The sequence below is a fragment of the Eufriesea mexicana genome, unplaced genomic scaffold, assembly GCF_001483705.2.
Source record: "Eufriesea mexicana isolate 0111107269 unplaced genomic scaffold, ASM148370v2 scaffold2467, whole genome shotgun sequence".
NCBI lineage: Eukaryota > Metazoa > Arthropoda > Insecta > Hymenoptera > Apidae > Eufriesea > Eufriesea mexicana.
Window position 1 is genome coordinate 1,243,150 of NW_016910588.1, and position 14,607 is coordinate 1,257,756.

Genomic DNA, 14,607 nt, shown 5'->3' on the forward strand with positions numbered 1-14,607 from the left:
CTTATATAATTCGTATAATGTATCTATATTTATATTAAATTTATATTAAATTACAGTTAATTACTCTGTGTATGTAATTATATTAATATACTGTTAGTATATTAATCTATAAATGTACTATTTATGTACATTTTATATTTATGTACATTACATTCATTACAAATGTACATTTATGTACATTGCTGTTTCGTATACTCTTTTTCCGGAATTTTGTATATGCTTATACTATTTTACAATAACTTATAATCGCATCTTAAAACAAATTTACAAACACTCCAGACTTGTACAAGCATTTTACGCATTTTTGAATAATTGCTATTAATTTATTCTACATAACTGCTAAATGATGTCGAAAGGAATTCACTGCATGGAATGAGTATAATTAGAAATATCGGAAATGGAAACGATGTTGAAATGGAATATAATTGAATAGGAAAATTCCAGTGTTAAAATTATGTTACGAATCATTCTAATTTTTATAGAGAAAGTTATTGAAAAGTCAACAGTAGTTAAACGTGTTAAACTTAAATATTTATACATTTCCAAATTGTGATACTCAATTATGAATATATGTAATTGACATAATAAATAAATAAATAATAGGATCGGGACAAAAGTTTCTTTTTGGGGGAGTTAGGGGTGAAATACCTGAAAGTACATATTTTCCTTAACCCTTTTTGAAACCGTTTAAAAAATATATGTGATTTTTATATTTAATATTTCTACCTGATATTATACAACTTAAATAATTTAATTTATATTAATTACTTGTAAATTATAAAAAATCAAAGTAATTACAATATATGTGATTTAATAAAGTGAGCAACATAATATTTTCTAAAAATGCTAATAATATGCTATACAACACATAATTAAAAATTAGATACATATATTTATTATTATCACATTATTATTTACATTATTATTTTATTATTTTATTAACATTTATTATTATTACATTATTATTTTATTACATACATATATATTATAATAATATACAACATATACAACATTGTATAGTGCATATCTAATATGTAGCAGATATATTATACCTAATGTCTATATCATATATTTCACATTTATCTTCATATTTGGACTTGTTACGTGCAGAAATATTCATAGTATTTGTATTACATTCGTCATCTTTTCTTTTAGGAACTGATTCAATCCTAAAATCTAGGCAGAACGATTGTTGAATAACTTATTAACGTGTACATATTTGTTTCATATTTTATTGCTAATAATTTTTCTGAATTCATATCGCTTGTTATATCTTATTTCATTTTGAATATTTAAAAAATATTATGAAAAACAAAATATTTATTCCAATAAATACAAAATAACATCTTAGAAATAGTTATCCATATAAATAATACTAAGAAGAGTATTCTATATTTTATTGGATAAAATGAGCTATTTTCTTCAGCAGTCATTAATTTTTACGTATTCCTATTACAATGTTAATATAAAAAGGAAATAAGTTTTCGAAAATTATTCGAGGAAAGAAAAATAAAATTTTCTAATCGGTGGTAGGTATTGCAAACATATAAAACGTTACTTATTTCTACATTTAATTATCTTAAAATTTCTTTAAATTTTTCAAAAATCACTAAACCTTTTTAGAAATTTCAATTAATATTATACAATCACGTGTAATAGGTAGTTCAAATTTTAATAAGAAATTATTATTAACTCTCCAAAAAATACGTCTGTGTATTGTATAATACAAATACTCATGTTATCTTACGTTGTGTGGAAAAATATTTCTAAATCTACCATACTGTACTAAATAAGAACGTTATCAACTAATTTCGCAAATTACGTGTATTGGAAAAATACCCAAAATCTCGATTTAACCTTAATTTGTCCTGGAAACGAATTATACTGCACAAACGATCATCGATCACATGGACAGAAATCAGGAACGTTATCCTTGAATTGTTAACGAAGGAATAAGATACGAGTGAAAATTGTGCGTAAAACTGAGAACGAATGAACTAAAAAGAAATCGAAATAATAATAACACAAAAATTGATCGTGCAATTCATGAACTTCAAACGATCAAGCTTCTCCTTGGCTGATTATTTCCTTTTTTATCTTATCATTGCATTCCTCGTCATTCATGAACAATACGGCATAATTGGAAAATAACAGCACGATTTTTATATATCGATCGTTTCTTATATATCGATCATGTCAAAACGAGTCCTGATAATATCAGGATAACACGTGCAGAATAAAATAAAGCGAGAAAAAAAACAGTTAGGTATAGAATATATATCTTCGTCGCAATATTTGTCATCTCGATATTTTTCTTTCCAATTTTCACATTGGATCTTTCCTTACGTAAGCGTAGCGTCGAGTCAGATTAATTAGATTAATCATGTTTTCATCCGAGAACAATTTATTGATACACATGACAGGATTGTGTAAATAATGTAGTGAGCGACTACAATTATCGACTGAGAGACCTTCGCGGGTGGTCGAACGTCGATACTTTTTAACGAAGACGCAGTAACCTATTAATCATCGTGATAGGAATTTTGTAAACAATATAATTCTAGAATTCTCTTTCGACGTCGTTTCGTTTGATTTTCATGCCCGATATTCGCGTCTTTATCCTTAATAGATCGTTGCTCGAGATGGACACTACGAAAATCGCCTGCAGGCTTTTAGATCGGTATTTGTTCGAATACCTGAAATAATTGCACGCTAAAAGCAACGTCAGAACGATGAGAAAACAACTTTAAACAACACAGTTTGTGATTACGATGGAATTTTTCGCAAGACACAATTATGCGCTGCGCAATTTTTATCGCTATATTGTGACATAGCAGAGTTTATTTTGCAGCTAAAGTGGATAGATAAAACTATGATAGAACTTTTCCATATATTCTAAACAATAGAAGTACTTCCCGTTTTCATAGACAAGCTCATTTTCAAACTAATTGGCAAAGAGTAATATAGAAAATTAACTTGGTTAGGATTTTGAGGTTATGATCTCTGGGTATACATCAGGTCTGACTTTTTAGGTTATGATCTATGGGTCTGTATCAGGTTTGACTTTTTAGGTTATGATCTGTGGATCTATATCAGGTTTGACATTTTAGGTTATGACCTGTAGGTTTAGAGCAGGTTTGACTTTTTAGGTTATGATCTTTACGTCTAGATTAGGTGTGGATTTTTAGGTTATGATCTTTCAGTCGTATTATTTTCTTTCCTGAAGTTTGTTTCTTATGTTATAAAAGTTTCCAAATTTCTTTTTTCAATTTTAATGACAAAGTTGGACAAAAGGTGGACCATTTTATATAATCACTTCGATAGTGTTCGTTTTTAGCAAGTTGATTTCTTCTGTCTCTAGTAACACAGTTAACTTAACAAAAATCAAGCATCATTATTTCCCCGTTGTTTCTTTACATTCTATCATTTACAAAAAGTAATATTTTATTCTTTTTCCAGTATCTAATTTATTGAAGATAATCGAGATTGTCACGTTATATGGTTCACCCTGTATATAAAGGTGCATATAATTTTGCATTAAAATAATTTAATTAAAAAGATTATTTTCAATTCATTGTTATTTGCTTTCAATACCATACTCGAAAGTGACAACTGTCTTGTGGGTGTTAGTAAACCAGGCATTTGCCTTAGACATTGTACTTAGAGAACTCAGCTTGATTATTTCCGTATTTCGTATAAATTAACTAAACCTAAATGTAATAGCCGAAATAACTTGGAGTAAATTGTAGTTTTCTAAAGGATGAAGATTTTCAGTCAACACCCACATTTTAAATTACAGCAAATATAGTTTCCATGAAGAAATGAACGTTTTTAAAATATACTTTTCAATATTAAACATAAGACTGGAATTTTTCTCTAAAGTTTATTGTTCGCTTTATTAAAGTTTTCGAAATTTCTTCTTTTAATTTCAGTGATGAAATTAAGTAAATATAAAAGTACATATATTTTTTCAGTATTATTAACATATTATTTTCTTTTTCCAAATGGATTATATATCGATCTATTATATTAACCCACCTACGGGTATAGTAAATTTATGAGAACAATATCGTGCAAATAATAAAATTAGAAAATAATTCGATGATATATACGATGTTTACGATAAACGTTGCAGATATGAGCCGTGGTGGCGCTAGTGAGTTAAAGGGCAAGTTGTCTTAAGACTGCCGAAACGTTTATTCGGGAAAAGGTTAAGAATGCAAACGATATTAATGTATTCTTTGAACGATTACTATTTGAATGCCCAATATTTCCTTTGCATAAAAACAACTTTAAATAGCGGAGAAAATTTTATTATAAAATTGATAAATAAATTTTATATAAACTTATCCAAATTTTTAAAACTTCTTTTCCTATCTTTAATGGCAAAATTATTAATATAACTGAACATAAGACATACATTTTTAAGTATTGTTAAAACATTCATTGTTATAAAATGTTTGTTATGTTAGGGATGCTAACGATATTAATACATTTCTTAAACAATTATTATTTTGGGGGTGTTTAACAACGCTTTAATTTAAAAATAACGTGTTTAATATTATTTTTAGAAATAAATTTAAATGACAAAATAAATGATATTATAGAGTTGATAGATAGAACAGTATATTTTAATTCAAATAATTTTTCTATAATAGTTTCTTATACGTACGATCATTATTACACTGAAAATTATTATAAACTTACTGACAAAAGTTAAGAAAATAAAGTAACTATTTACGAATTTTTACATAATCTTTGATGTTTAAGATACATGTATTAAAAACAGGTTGAGGAGATACCATTTTTACATCGATAAACAATAAGTTTCTTTGAATATCTTGTATAAAACCTATGTTTAGTTTTAATCTATATATCTTATGAAGATAAAAAATTAAAAGAATATACAAAAATTTGCAAGTCATTACTTTGTTTCCTAACTTTTGTTTGCAAGTGTATATATATGTTTTATTGTCCATAAGTATACTTGTAATACAGAAAACTTATAATCAGCTGCACTTCTTATTTCATTAAAAACTATTAACATTCAACCAGTAACCAAATCGTTATTAACTGTCATAAATTTAAAAAATTGATTTTTGATCACAAATTATAAACATTTTCAACAATGAGTTTCTATTGTTAAGCAATGGACACATCTTCAAGTGTCCCAACTTTTGAACCCTCATCGATTGAAATGATTTCCAATTTTCCAATTTTTTCCACTTCCTGTTGCAATCAGTTATCGAGAAACTGTCGTTGTAGATACACCTAGTCTGGTACAAGGCCTCAAATTGTTATTTGTGGATCAACCTCCTTTTCTGCTTTCAATTGATTTACATTTAGAACGGACTTGCGTCCATTTTAAGGCTCATTTCGAGACCCACATCTTCAAATTTAAATTTTTGAGACCAGTATGAAATGATTTTGAAACTTTTTTAACAAATACTTCTTCATAGGTCATAATATTTCCATATGTTGCAGCTGCCCTATGGTCTAATTCAAATTCGTATTAATTGACTAGATCGAATAACGAAACTATAATAAACTACTTACTAAATAAAAGGAACATTTATTTGTATAAATTCATTATATTGCAATTTTTATATTACTCTCATAAAATTAGCTTCATATAGTGTAAACAGAAATATAGAACGTAGAACATTTACGAATCTCAGTTAATTGTTACAGTTAATTAATTTTATATGGTTCAATTGAGTACAAAAGAAGTGTATGATAAGTTATCATATTTTTACAGGTATAATGAAAATGCGACTAAGATAAAAGTGATTAAACAAAAAAGAAAAATGAAATTAATTAAAATTAAGAAATAAAGCAATGACTTGCGAATCATTGAAGCTCTTTCTATATGACGGATACGTTCCATGTAAAAAAGAAAATCGAATGAAAATTCGGAAAATGATTGAGTTATAATAAAGCGCAAAATTTATATTAGATTGAAGCAAAGAATTAAAAAAAGCAATTTAATATACAGAACTGTATTTGATAGCAATTTTGCATTGTTTAATGTTTACCAATTTTCTGAAGTTGGAGGTAAAAATAAGAAAAGTTTATCAAAAGAGTTGCGCAAATGTGAATGAAGTAAAACATGTTGAAAACCATGCGAAAGTGAATACAACGTCTTAAGAAACCGTGTGAGTAAAATATGTCAAAGAAAAACGTGTAAAAGTGAATCATTCAAAGAAGTAGCATGTTAAAGATGTCCCTGGCGTATATACTTTATCTCTTGACAGGCAGATACATACATTAAAATTAAAGATAGGTATTGTACGAGATATTTGAAAGAAAACTTATTGTTTATTAAAATACAAGATATTTTCTATTTATCTTTAACTTTTTATATAAGCATAGAAGATAGACAGTAGACAAAAATTTGCAAATCAATATTTTATTTCTTAACTGTTATCGGTAAGTGCATATTAAAAGACAGATAACTCAACAAGATTTTGATATAAAGCAATTTATGAATTGTCCCATATTTTCAGATAATATCGAATATTTATACATATATGTATACTTACAATTAGATATGAATTGTCAATCTCATACGATTTCTTATTTTATTAATTTTCCATTTTGCTATATACATTTTGGCGCATGAACGTATATATATTTTAAATAAGTAGGTAAATTATCTTTTCTAAAAAATTATTTTTGAAATCTTAATTTTGAAACGGTAATTGTAAACCTACTTTTTGTTTCTGTGCAATCTGAATCTTCATTACTTGTATAAATTATTTTTAATAAGCTGTACCTATAAATTAAACGTTCTATACATAAACATAGTAATATACAATCAAATATTTATTGAAATAAGCTCAAAGAATACAATGTTGATTCTTTGCACTTTTTTGATGGCATTATGAGGACGTTGATAACCTACAGTATATTATTTGAGTTTATTTTTATGAATAATAATGAAGAATTGAAGAAGGCTACTATAAAAATGAATTCATGTACGTTTATAATTTTTTTTTTTTGGTTGAAATGTAATTTTTATTTTTAAAAAGTTTTCTGGTGTAAAATATGTTAGAATTGTTGTTTTATCAAGTTGATATATATTTAGAACATAAATGTTTAAGAGTGTGAAAGGAGAATGCATGAGAATAAATATAATGTAAATTTTTCAAGGTAAAGTGAGGTGAAAATTGTAAAAAAATTGTAAGGAAACGGATTGTTATATTTCTATATTCGAAATATTGTGGAATACTTTAAAAATCAAAAATACCATCTATCTACTTATAGAAGAAAGTTCGTTAATGAGAGATCAATTCTGATAAGTGCTGATAATTATTTCTTACTAATTGCATGATATGGTCATTAACATGGTCTCCTGTAATTAATATATAAAAATTAATTTTATCTCTTATAGGTTTATAATTCTAAACTATAAAATAAATTATAATAAATATCAATTATAGATAGTAGTAATCTATGATAGGTTGAAGGTAAAAACTGCACCTTTTCTATGCACTTGAAATATTTATTGAAGAGTCATTGTTAACATATCAATTGACATATCAATTAATATATTACATGGTCAAAAATGAATCATCATTACTGAAGACACTATTGTTTTTAGTATGTAATTTGAAGTGTACTTGTAATCATGTAAACAATACAATATAATCTTTACTGATTATGATTGTTGTTACATTGTTGTTACTTGTTTCGAATACATATCAAATTATGCAATATTTACCAATATTTCGTGATAAAAGCAAAATATAATAATAATACAATGATGATGATGATGATGATGATAATAATAATATTAATAATAATAATAATAATAATGAAATAATGATAAGAAAAATCAAGAAAAACTTGATATGTGCTGGAAAGAAACCTAACAAAATAATGCACAGGAAAAACAAAATTTTTGTCATATAGACGTATTAAAAGATTTTATACTGCAAAATAGAATTAAAGCTAGGAATAAGAATATATTTTAGGATATTTGAAAAAAAAAAATGAAATAATGATAAGAAAAATCAAGAAAAACTTGATATATGTTATAAAGAAACCTGACAAAATAATTCACAGGGAAAACAGTATCTTTTCATATAGACGTATTAAAATATTTTATACTGCAAAATAAAATTAAAGCTAGGAACAAGAATATATTTTAGGATATTTGAAAAATAACTTAAGTTAACTATAAAACATAAAAGAAAGTTCATAATTAATGAGACTTCGTGTAGAAACTGAATAATTAATTGTTAATATTCTTATTATTACATGTGCGGATTTTATAATTGTTGCATTTATTTACATTACGATAATGTAAAACCATTTTTGCAAAGCAGCAGAAAATTGAAGATTCAGGTCGAGTTTATAGCTTTGTCATAATCAATTATTTTTATTTATCCAAATACAAAGCTTTCGATTTTTTTATAACTTATACGACTTTAGAAATGTTCATAATCACTGACACAATTGAAAATTTGAATTATTCTTGAGATTTCCACCAAATAATTGCTTCACATACGTAAAATATTTTCAAAAAAGTCTTTGATCGATCATCAACGTTTACTTAATCTCTTATGGAGCCACTGTGGAGACATTAGTAATCTGCAATTTGTTATTGGATTTTGTTCTCGTCGATGAAAAATTATTTTCAAGGTGAAAAGCTGACTAAGGCTACCGTGCAAACAAATTTACGTGTATTCTTAATTTTTCTTATTTTCGAAACGAAACATTTTCCTTCAAAAAGCTTCTCGGCATAAAGAAGTATTTTAATTCCTGAATGATCGAATTTATCGAAAATTCTCAAAATGGATAATCTTTGCTTTGTTAATTAAAATTGATCTTGGTCAGAAACCTCTGTCACGTTCCACGAATTCGGTTCAATGACGTGACAACCACGTTATAAGATTAATGAATAACGATTTCGTTGCTTCTAATCTTCCATATGAAAATGAATAAAGATGGAAGCGAAAAACACGACATGATACGATTCATGCATACTGGCTTGAATTGCTCTTGGTATGTAACTCGCCTACGTTGATTTAAAGCTTTAGAGGGGAAAAAGAGGATTGATTGACCATACTGACCTTGGACGTGTTGGCAGTTAACGCTAATTTGTTCTAGTAGATTAAGTTAAGCAAATTTAGCGAGTAATAAAAGCTGTCAAGTAATTCTGTTATCGCTGAATTTGTTTCCTAGAATCCGATTTAACAATTTTACACCTCGCTCCGAACTCGGCGGTCTGAAAATGTTGAACTAATTGAATTAATATGGCACGAGTATTCTTCTATCTTCCAACCTGTACACGAGGACGTATGAGATATGATAGTGAGGTAATTCTTACAAATTGCGTGACAATACTGTGACAACTCTGAGAAAATAGATAATAGTTAATCGAACAATGTCATTTAATAACATCGTGTTATTTAATGAAATTATTAGAGTTGTTATCTAAAGAGGAGATTGTCAGTAAAAATCAAGCACCAGTTGAAGACGGAAGGATAAATTAGATTCGAAGATAAAGGAACGAAATGTGCTGAGGTACATTTGAAATATTCCAGGAAGAAGTAGCTTTCAATTAAAATTGGCTGACATCAGCAATATTCGTTCTCATCATGACACATCTCGATAATGTGGGTTTAAGAACGAAATAATCTGTCGAATTGAGCGACTTTTGTACGCATATCTTGACACTTCGTGTATAATCTGTGATTCACTTCTTGACTCTATGCAAACCTCATAGAAATTCTTACTTCTTCATTAAAGTTCGTTAAAACGTAGACCATAGCACGGGCCGAGGGTCAACTCATTCAGTCGAATAGTCTAGAATCATAATCGAAGATTGGATAAACCCTAAAAACTGCTAGTCTTCGTCTCCTAAATTTCGTCTCCTAAATCCGCCATTGCGTCACAAAAGCACTACTATTCTACTGCTTCTAATTGCTATTCATATCTCTACACGGACTATGTCATGAAAAAATAAAGGGTACCAATCTTCTTAGTTTCGTTAGATCTATCGCGATTTTTCTATACCTTCGTATTTTTGATATTTCACTATTTTTAAAAATAGTAGATCCTGGTAAGTTTATTATTTCTGGTAAGGTTTTGGTAAGTAATAACACTTAAAATTGTTATTACTCTAGAGATTTGTCTGAAATATTAAATTTACTAAAATTGGCTATATCTAGTAAATTTCTGGTGAATAATAATTCCTCTATAATTACAATAAAACTAGTAAAATTTTAATAATTCGCTATATTAGATAAATTTCAGGTAAATAATAGGTTAGGTTAGGATTTTGTCAGCACCCTGCAAAACGAAAAACAGTAAATTTACCAAAATTAACTATTTTTGGTAGATTTCTAGTAAATAATGATTCTTTTATGGCTCTGTCGATATCTCTAATTTATCAAAATGAACTATTTAATTTTTACTAAATAGCAACTTTACAGAAATTTATTAAAAATAATATAATATCAAGTAGTAAAAGAAAATAACGGTTAAATCTGAATCATTAGTTTTCTCTCGTCTGTATTGATTTCAAAAAAATCTTTTCTTTTATTTCCATAGTGGGATATCGGTAATCCATGGTAGTATAAAACGTGTTAAACCAGGAATTATCTGCAAGCTTCCTGCAATTGGAAAACCTATTCAAGCTATAGACAACTATAACTACTACGTGCCACTAAACAAGTTGCACGAGTTATTACATCTTCAAATTCCACTTCTAAATACCCTTATAAAGAGAACTCGACGTTTTACGTATGAGTAGAACTTCATGATCGAGTCTATAAGACTACGTGAAGTCGTCCATTTCCTACCTATAAGAACGCGCAAACTGCACAAGTTTTTTGATATGCACTTGTTTACTTTAATTTCAGAAAACTATACGTTTTATTAATAAAATGTTCCAAGAAAATATTCTTTCAAAGTTTATTACATATTCTTAATTCATTATACAATATTTCTTTACGTTAGTAATTTATATTAGTATGTAGTAATTTTTATTATTAATTTATATTTCCATTGGCATTCCTATTTGAGTTTAATAATTTTTTTTTATATCTTATATTCAAGTATACTAATTTTCATTAACAATTTGTATGTACGTTTAATAATTTTCGTTAATTTATATTTTATGACCATAGAATTATTGTTAAAATTATTTTTATTTAACGCTAAAGTACTGTTAAGATAATTCTTTGTTTACAAATATCACGAATAATATGGAAATGAAATATATTACAGCTAGCTTTCCCGTGTTTCATATTAATTATTTTTCATTCCACAAATCATTTTTGCTACAATTGTAAGTAAAATTAAAACATTTCGTTGATGTATGTCGTTATAGTATTTTCTCTTTTGCACGTGAGACGATTACGAAAAATTCGGTTAACTCAAAGCTGCTTATCGTCTTTATTATGTTTATCATGACAAATATTTTTTTAAAGACTTCTTCATATGTACATAGACAATAACCTGCCTCACTCTACATATCTAAAACAAATTGCGATATTTAACGTACATAAACCTTACTAAAGCTATCTTACAAGAAACCTGCATTAATTCTACGAAACTAAAAATTAGCTCAATTTTTACGAAACTATGTACAATTAATGCAGGTTTTTCTTACGAAACTAAAAATACGTTAAAAATTCGCAATGCCAAAGAAAAGAGAAAATAAAAGAAAAAGATATGATAAACTTTCATAAAACGGATGAAATACTCGCAACCAGTAAAGTCCCATATCGAAGGTAAAGGAAGAGATTAAAGCAGCTTAAGTCATTTGATTTGTTGTCAAAGAATGATCGATTATAGCAGAGCGACGTAAATCCCGTTTTGTTCTCGGGATAACGGAATTCGTGTCACTCTCGAGTGAAAAATTCCCCAAATCCTGAAATTAAGTATAAACAAACACTATTTGTATAGGAGCGTAACGGGGTCCTTATCTTTTGGTAGCTAAACGCATGGTCATGATGTTCGAGTGTTGTCAGTAGTCCGGAAACCATCGAGGTTAACGGTCATCGGTAATTTCTTTCCAGCGCAAACAACCAGACATTCCGTGTTTTGCAATCACTTTAATCTGTATCGTGCTTAATTGTAATTCTCCAAGTGTTCGAATAGAGCATTTGCATACCATCATCCCGAATCTTAGTTCGTTATAAATTTAATGCTGCAACAGTCGTATAAATCATTAGGATGACTACAACAACTAACACCAAATTGATTGTAACAAAACACGTGAAATATTACTCTTTAATTCCTTTACGAGTGAAATGCGATTAATCTTCTCAATTGTACAGCATTTTAGTTCTTTTTATCGATATCGATAAATATCATTCTTCCGTTTTCTCCTCCCCGTAATGACAAGCTATGTCGCGTGGTGTGATTGCAAATTAAAACGCGTAGCTGCTTCTGCGCATGCGCGGTGGAAATTCGATTGTGGCGGACAATTTAAACGTTCCATTGCGAAACGTAGTATACTATCTTATCCGACGACTCTTCATCGATGTTAGGATAAAATAAAAAACAAAAGAAAAAAACATTCGAAAAAATTACATTTATCTATGAAAATAACGTTACGTCTTAAATAAAATATTTGAAACGTAAAACAACGTATCCTACTTAACGAGGTTCGTGGATGAATACGTTTTAAATATACAAGTATACGCATATCCGTCGGTGAGAACGCGCGAATATACGCGTATGTACTTTCTAGAGGAGCTTGTTGGTCTGCTTTCTAAATTTTTAAAAGAAGGAAGGAAAGAAGGAAGGAAAGAAGGAAGGAAAGAAGGAAGGAAAGAAGGAAGGATAGAAGGAAGGAAGGAAGGAAAGAAGGAAAGGAAAGGAAGAAACGCGAGACGAGAATTTAACGCGCTGCCAGTTGCCTCGTAGCAGCGATAAACGGGTGACGTCTCATTGTGCTACTGCATTTCGTCCGATAAGAATCTAATCGAAAACAGTGCTCGTCTTGACGCGTGACAGACACTCTATATAAGGCTAAGTGAGAGGTTGGCGTACAACCTTCTCGGAGCTGTATCATTCAGCATGGTTCGACAGCCGTGGTTCGATCGAACGGCAGCAACAGGTGCGTTGATCGCTGATCAGTTCCCTCGGGAAAGGAAAACACGCTCGGTGTAAATGAGAAAAGAGAAAAGTAGGGAAGGAGAAGGAGAAGGAGGAGGCGAAGGAGAAGGAGCGCGGAAGAGGGAGAGGGGAAAATCAGAGGCGAGGGAACGGGAACGGGAACGGGAGCGTTCTTGGTTCAGTCAGTCCAGCCAAGTCCGTCGAAGGTGAAAAGTCTCTCTATCTCGCTCCCTCCGGCAACTGTCGCGAACGAGAGAGACTCCCCACGATCACCTTGCCCGTTACTTTTAACGCGTAAATACGCGCGTGGTCGCGTGCTAGTGCAGATACTACACACAGCAATCGAGTAGTGCGCGTGTGCGTGTAATGCGTGTCCGTGAGTTTTCTATCGTACTAAGGAGAGATATTGGTGTCGATGCTGTATCAAATTCGAAGCTAACCGAGAGATCGCGGGCTGGTCGCATCGATGAAAACTTGTCGACTACTAAGTATGTTTCAGGATCTAACGCTTGATTAGCCGTCGCCATCTTCTTCCTACAGTTGACAGCTTGAGTGCATTTGAAAGTACTGCATTGTTCCTACCAGATATATATGCATATATATACATATACATGCGTATATAGTTGTTGTTTTGGTGCATCTATGTGTCCTTGCCGTGCGATCGTACCCTCCCCTTGCGCCGACAAACGATAGCCAGGTCGATTCTGCTGATTTCAGCCTACTATGTTGGAATTCTCCGTACAACATGCCGAAGTCGGTACGTACACGAACATTTGATGTCTAGCATGCTGCACAGTGTACGTGAATCGCATGTGGGAAAGAAAGTGCTTTCTCGTTTGCCCATCTTTTGTGTAACTCGTGGCTGACCTTTGAGGGACACAAACACACTTCGTAGTGGAACCAGACGTCTGTTTCTGCCTTCCTATCGAATTACAACGTTTTTTTTCCTTTGTCCGATTTCGTACGTTACAAAATATCTCGACATCTCGAACGTTTTCAACGTTTCCAACCTTCCGAACGGTTTCTTCGATAGCATCGTACGTTACGATAATCGAACGAATTTCGTCCGTTCGAATACACGGTTTTCACGTTCGCGTCGCCACCGTTGACCCGCGTATAGCAGTAAAAACGATTCTTTCCTTTTTTCGCGCATCGTCGATACGTAATCAGCCGGATCAAACGGCTTTGTTATATTTCATTTTTCTCGATCTTTCATCGCGAGTCGAATGTAATCGTCAAAAATAATTACTTCGAGTAACAGCCACGCGAACAGTGGAAATATAGGTTGAACATGGGGATCTGTATCGAGCGATAAAGTCAACTACGTGTGTAATAAAGTATCAGAGCGATCATTCAATTGAAAATCGTTGTCATTCGAGGTTCCAGAACAGGCGGGGACAGTCTTCTGCGGGAATGTACCTGAAAGCACGTTCGTTTCTTTTTTCTTTTTCGCTCACGCATTTCACGCTGCTGGTTCATTTATATTGTAAGTTTAAGACGTTCGATGTTTCAATGAAGCGTATACCGTCA

At 30.2% G+C, this 14,607-nt stretch overlaps 1 protein-coding gene across 8 annotated transcripts in view; it reads left to right on the forward strand.

Annotated features, from left to right (window-relative positions):
- Positions 1 to 14,607, forward strand: part of LOC108550091 (uncharacterized) — a 195,278-nt gene that overhangs the window by 51,823 nt on the left and 128,848 nt on the right. The window contains exons 1-2 of one of the 8 annotated variants that reach the window (XM_017903719.1): positions 13,255 to 13,453; positions 13,567 to 13,834. The exons of 2 other annotated variants lie outside the window; for them this stretch is intronic. In XM_017903719.1, coding sequence (XP_017759208.1) covers positions 13,801 to 13,834 — 34 coding nt within the window. In that variant the 5' untranslated portion in view covers positions 13,255 to 13,453; positions 13,567 to 13,800. Of the gene's footprint in view, positions 1 to 13,032; positions 13,079 to 13,254; positions 13,835 to 14,607 lie in introns of those variants that run through there. 5 more of the 8 variants (XM_017903720.1, XM_017903717.1, XM_017903718.1 and 2 more) reach the window with 5 other exon arrangements.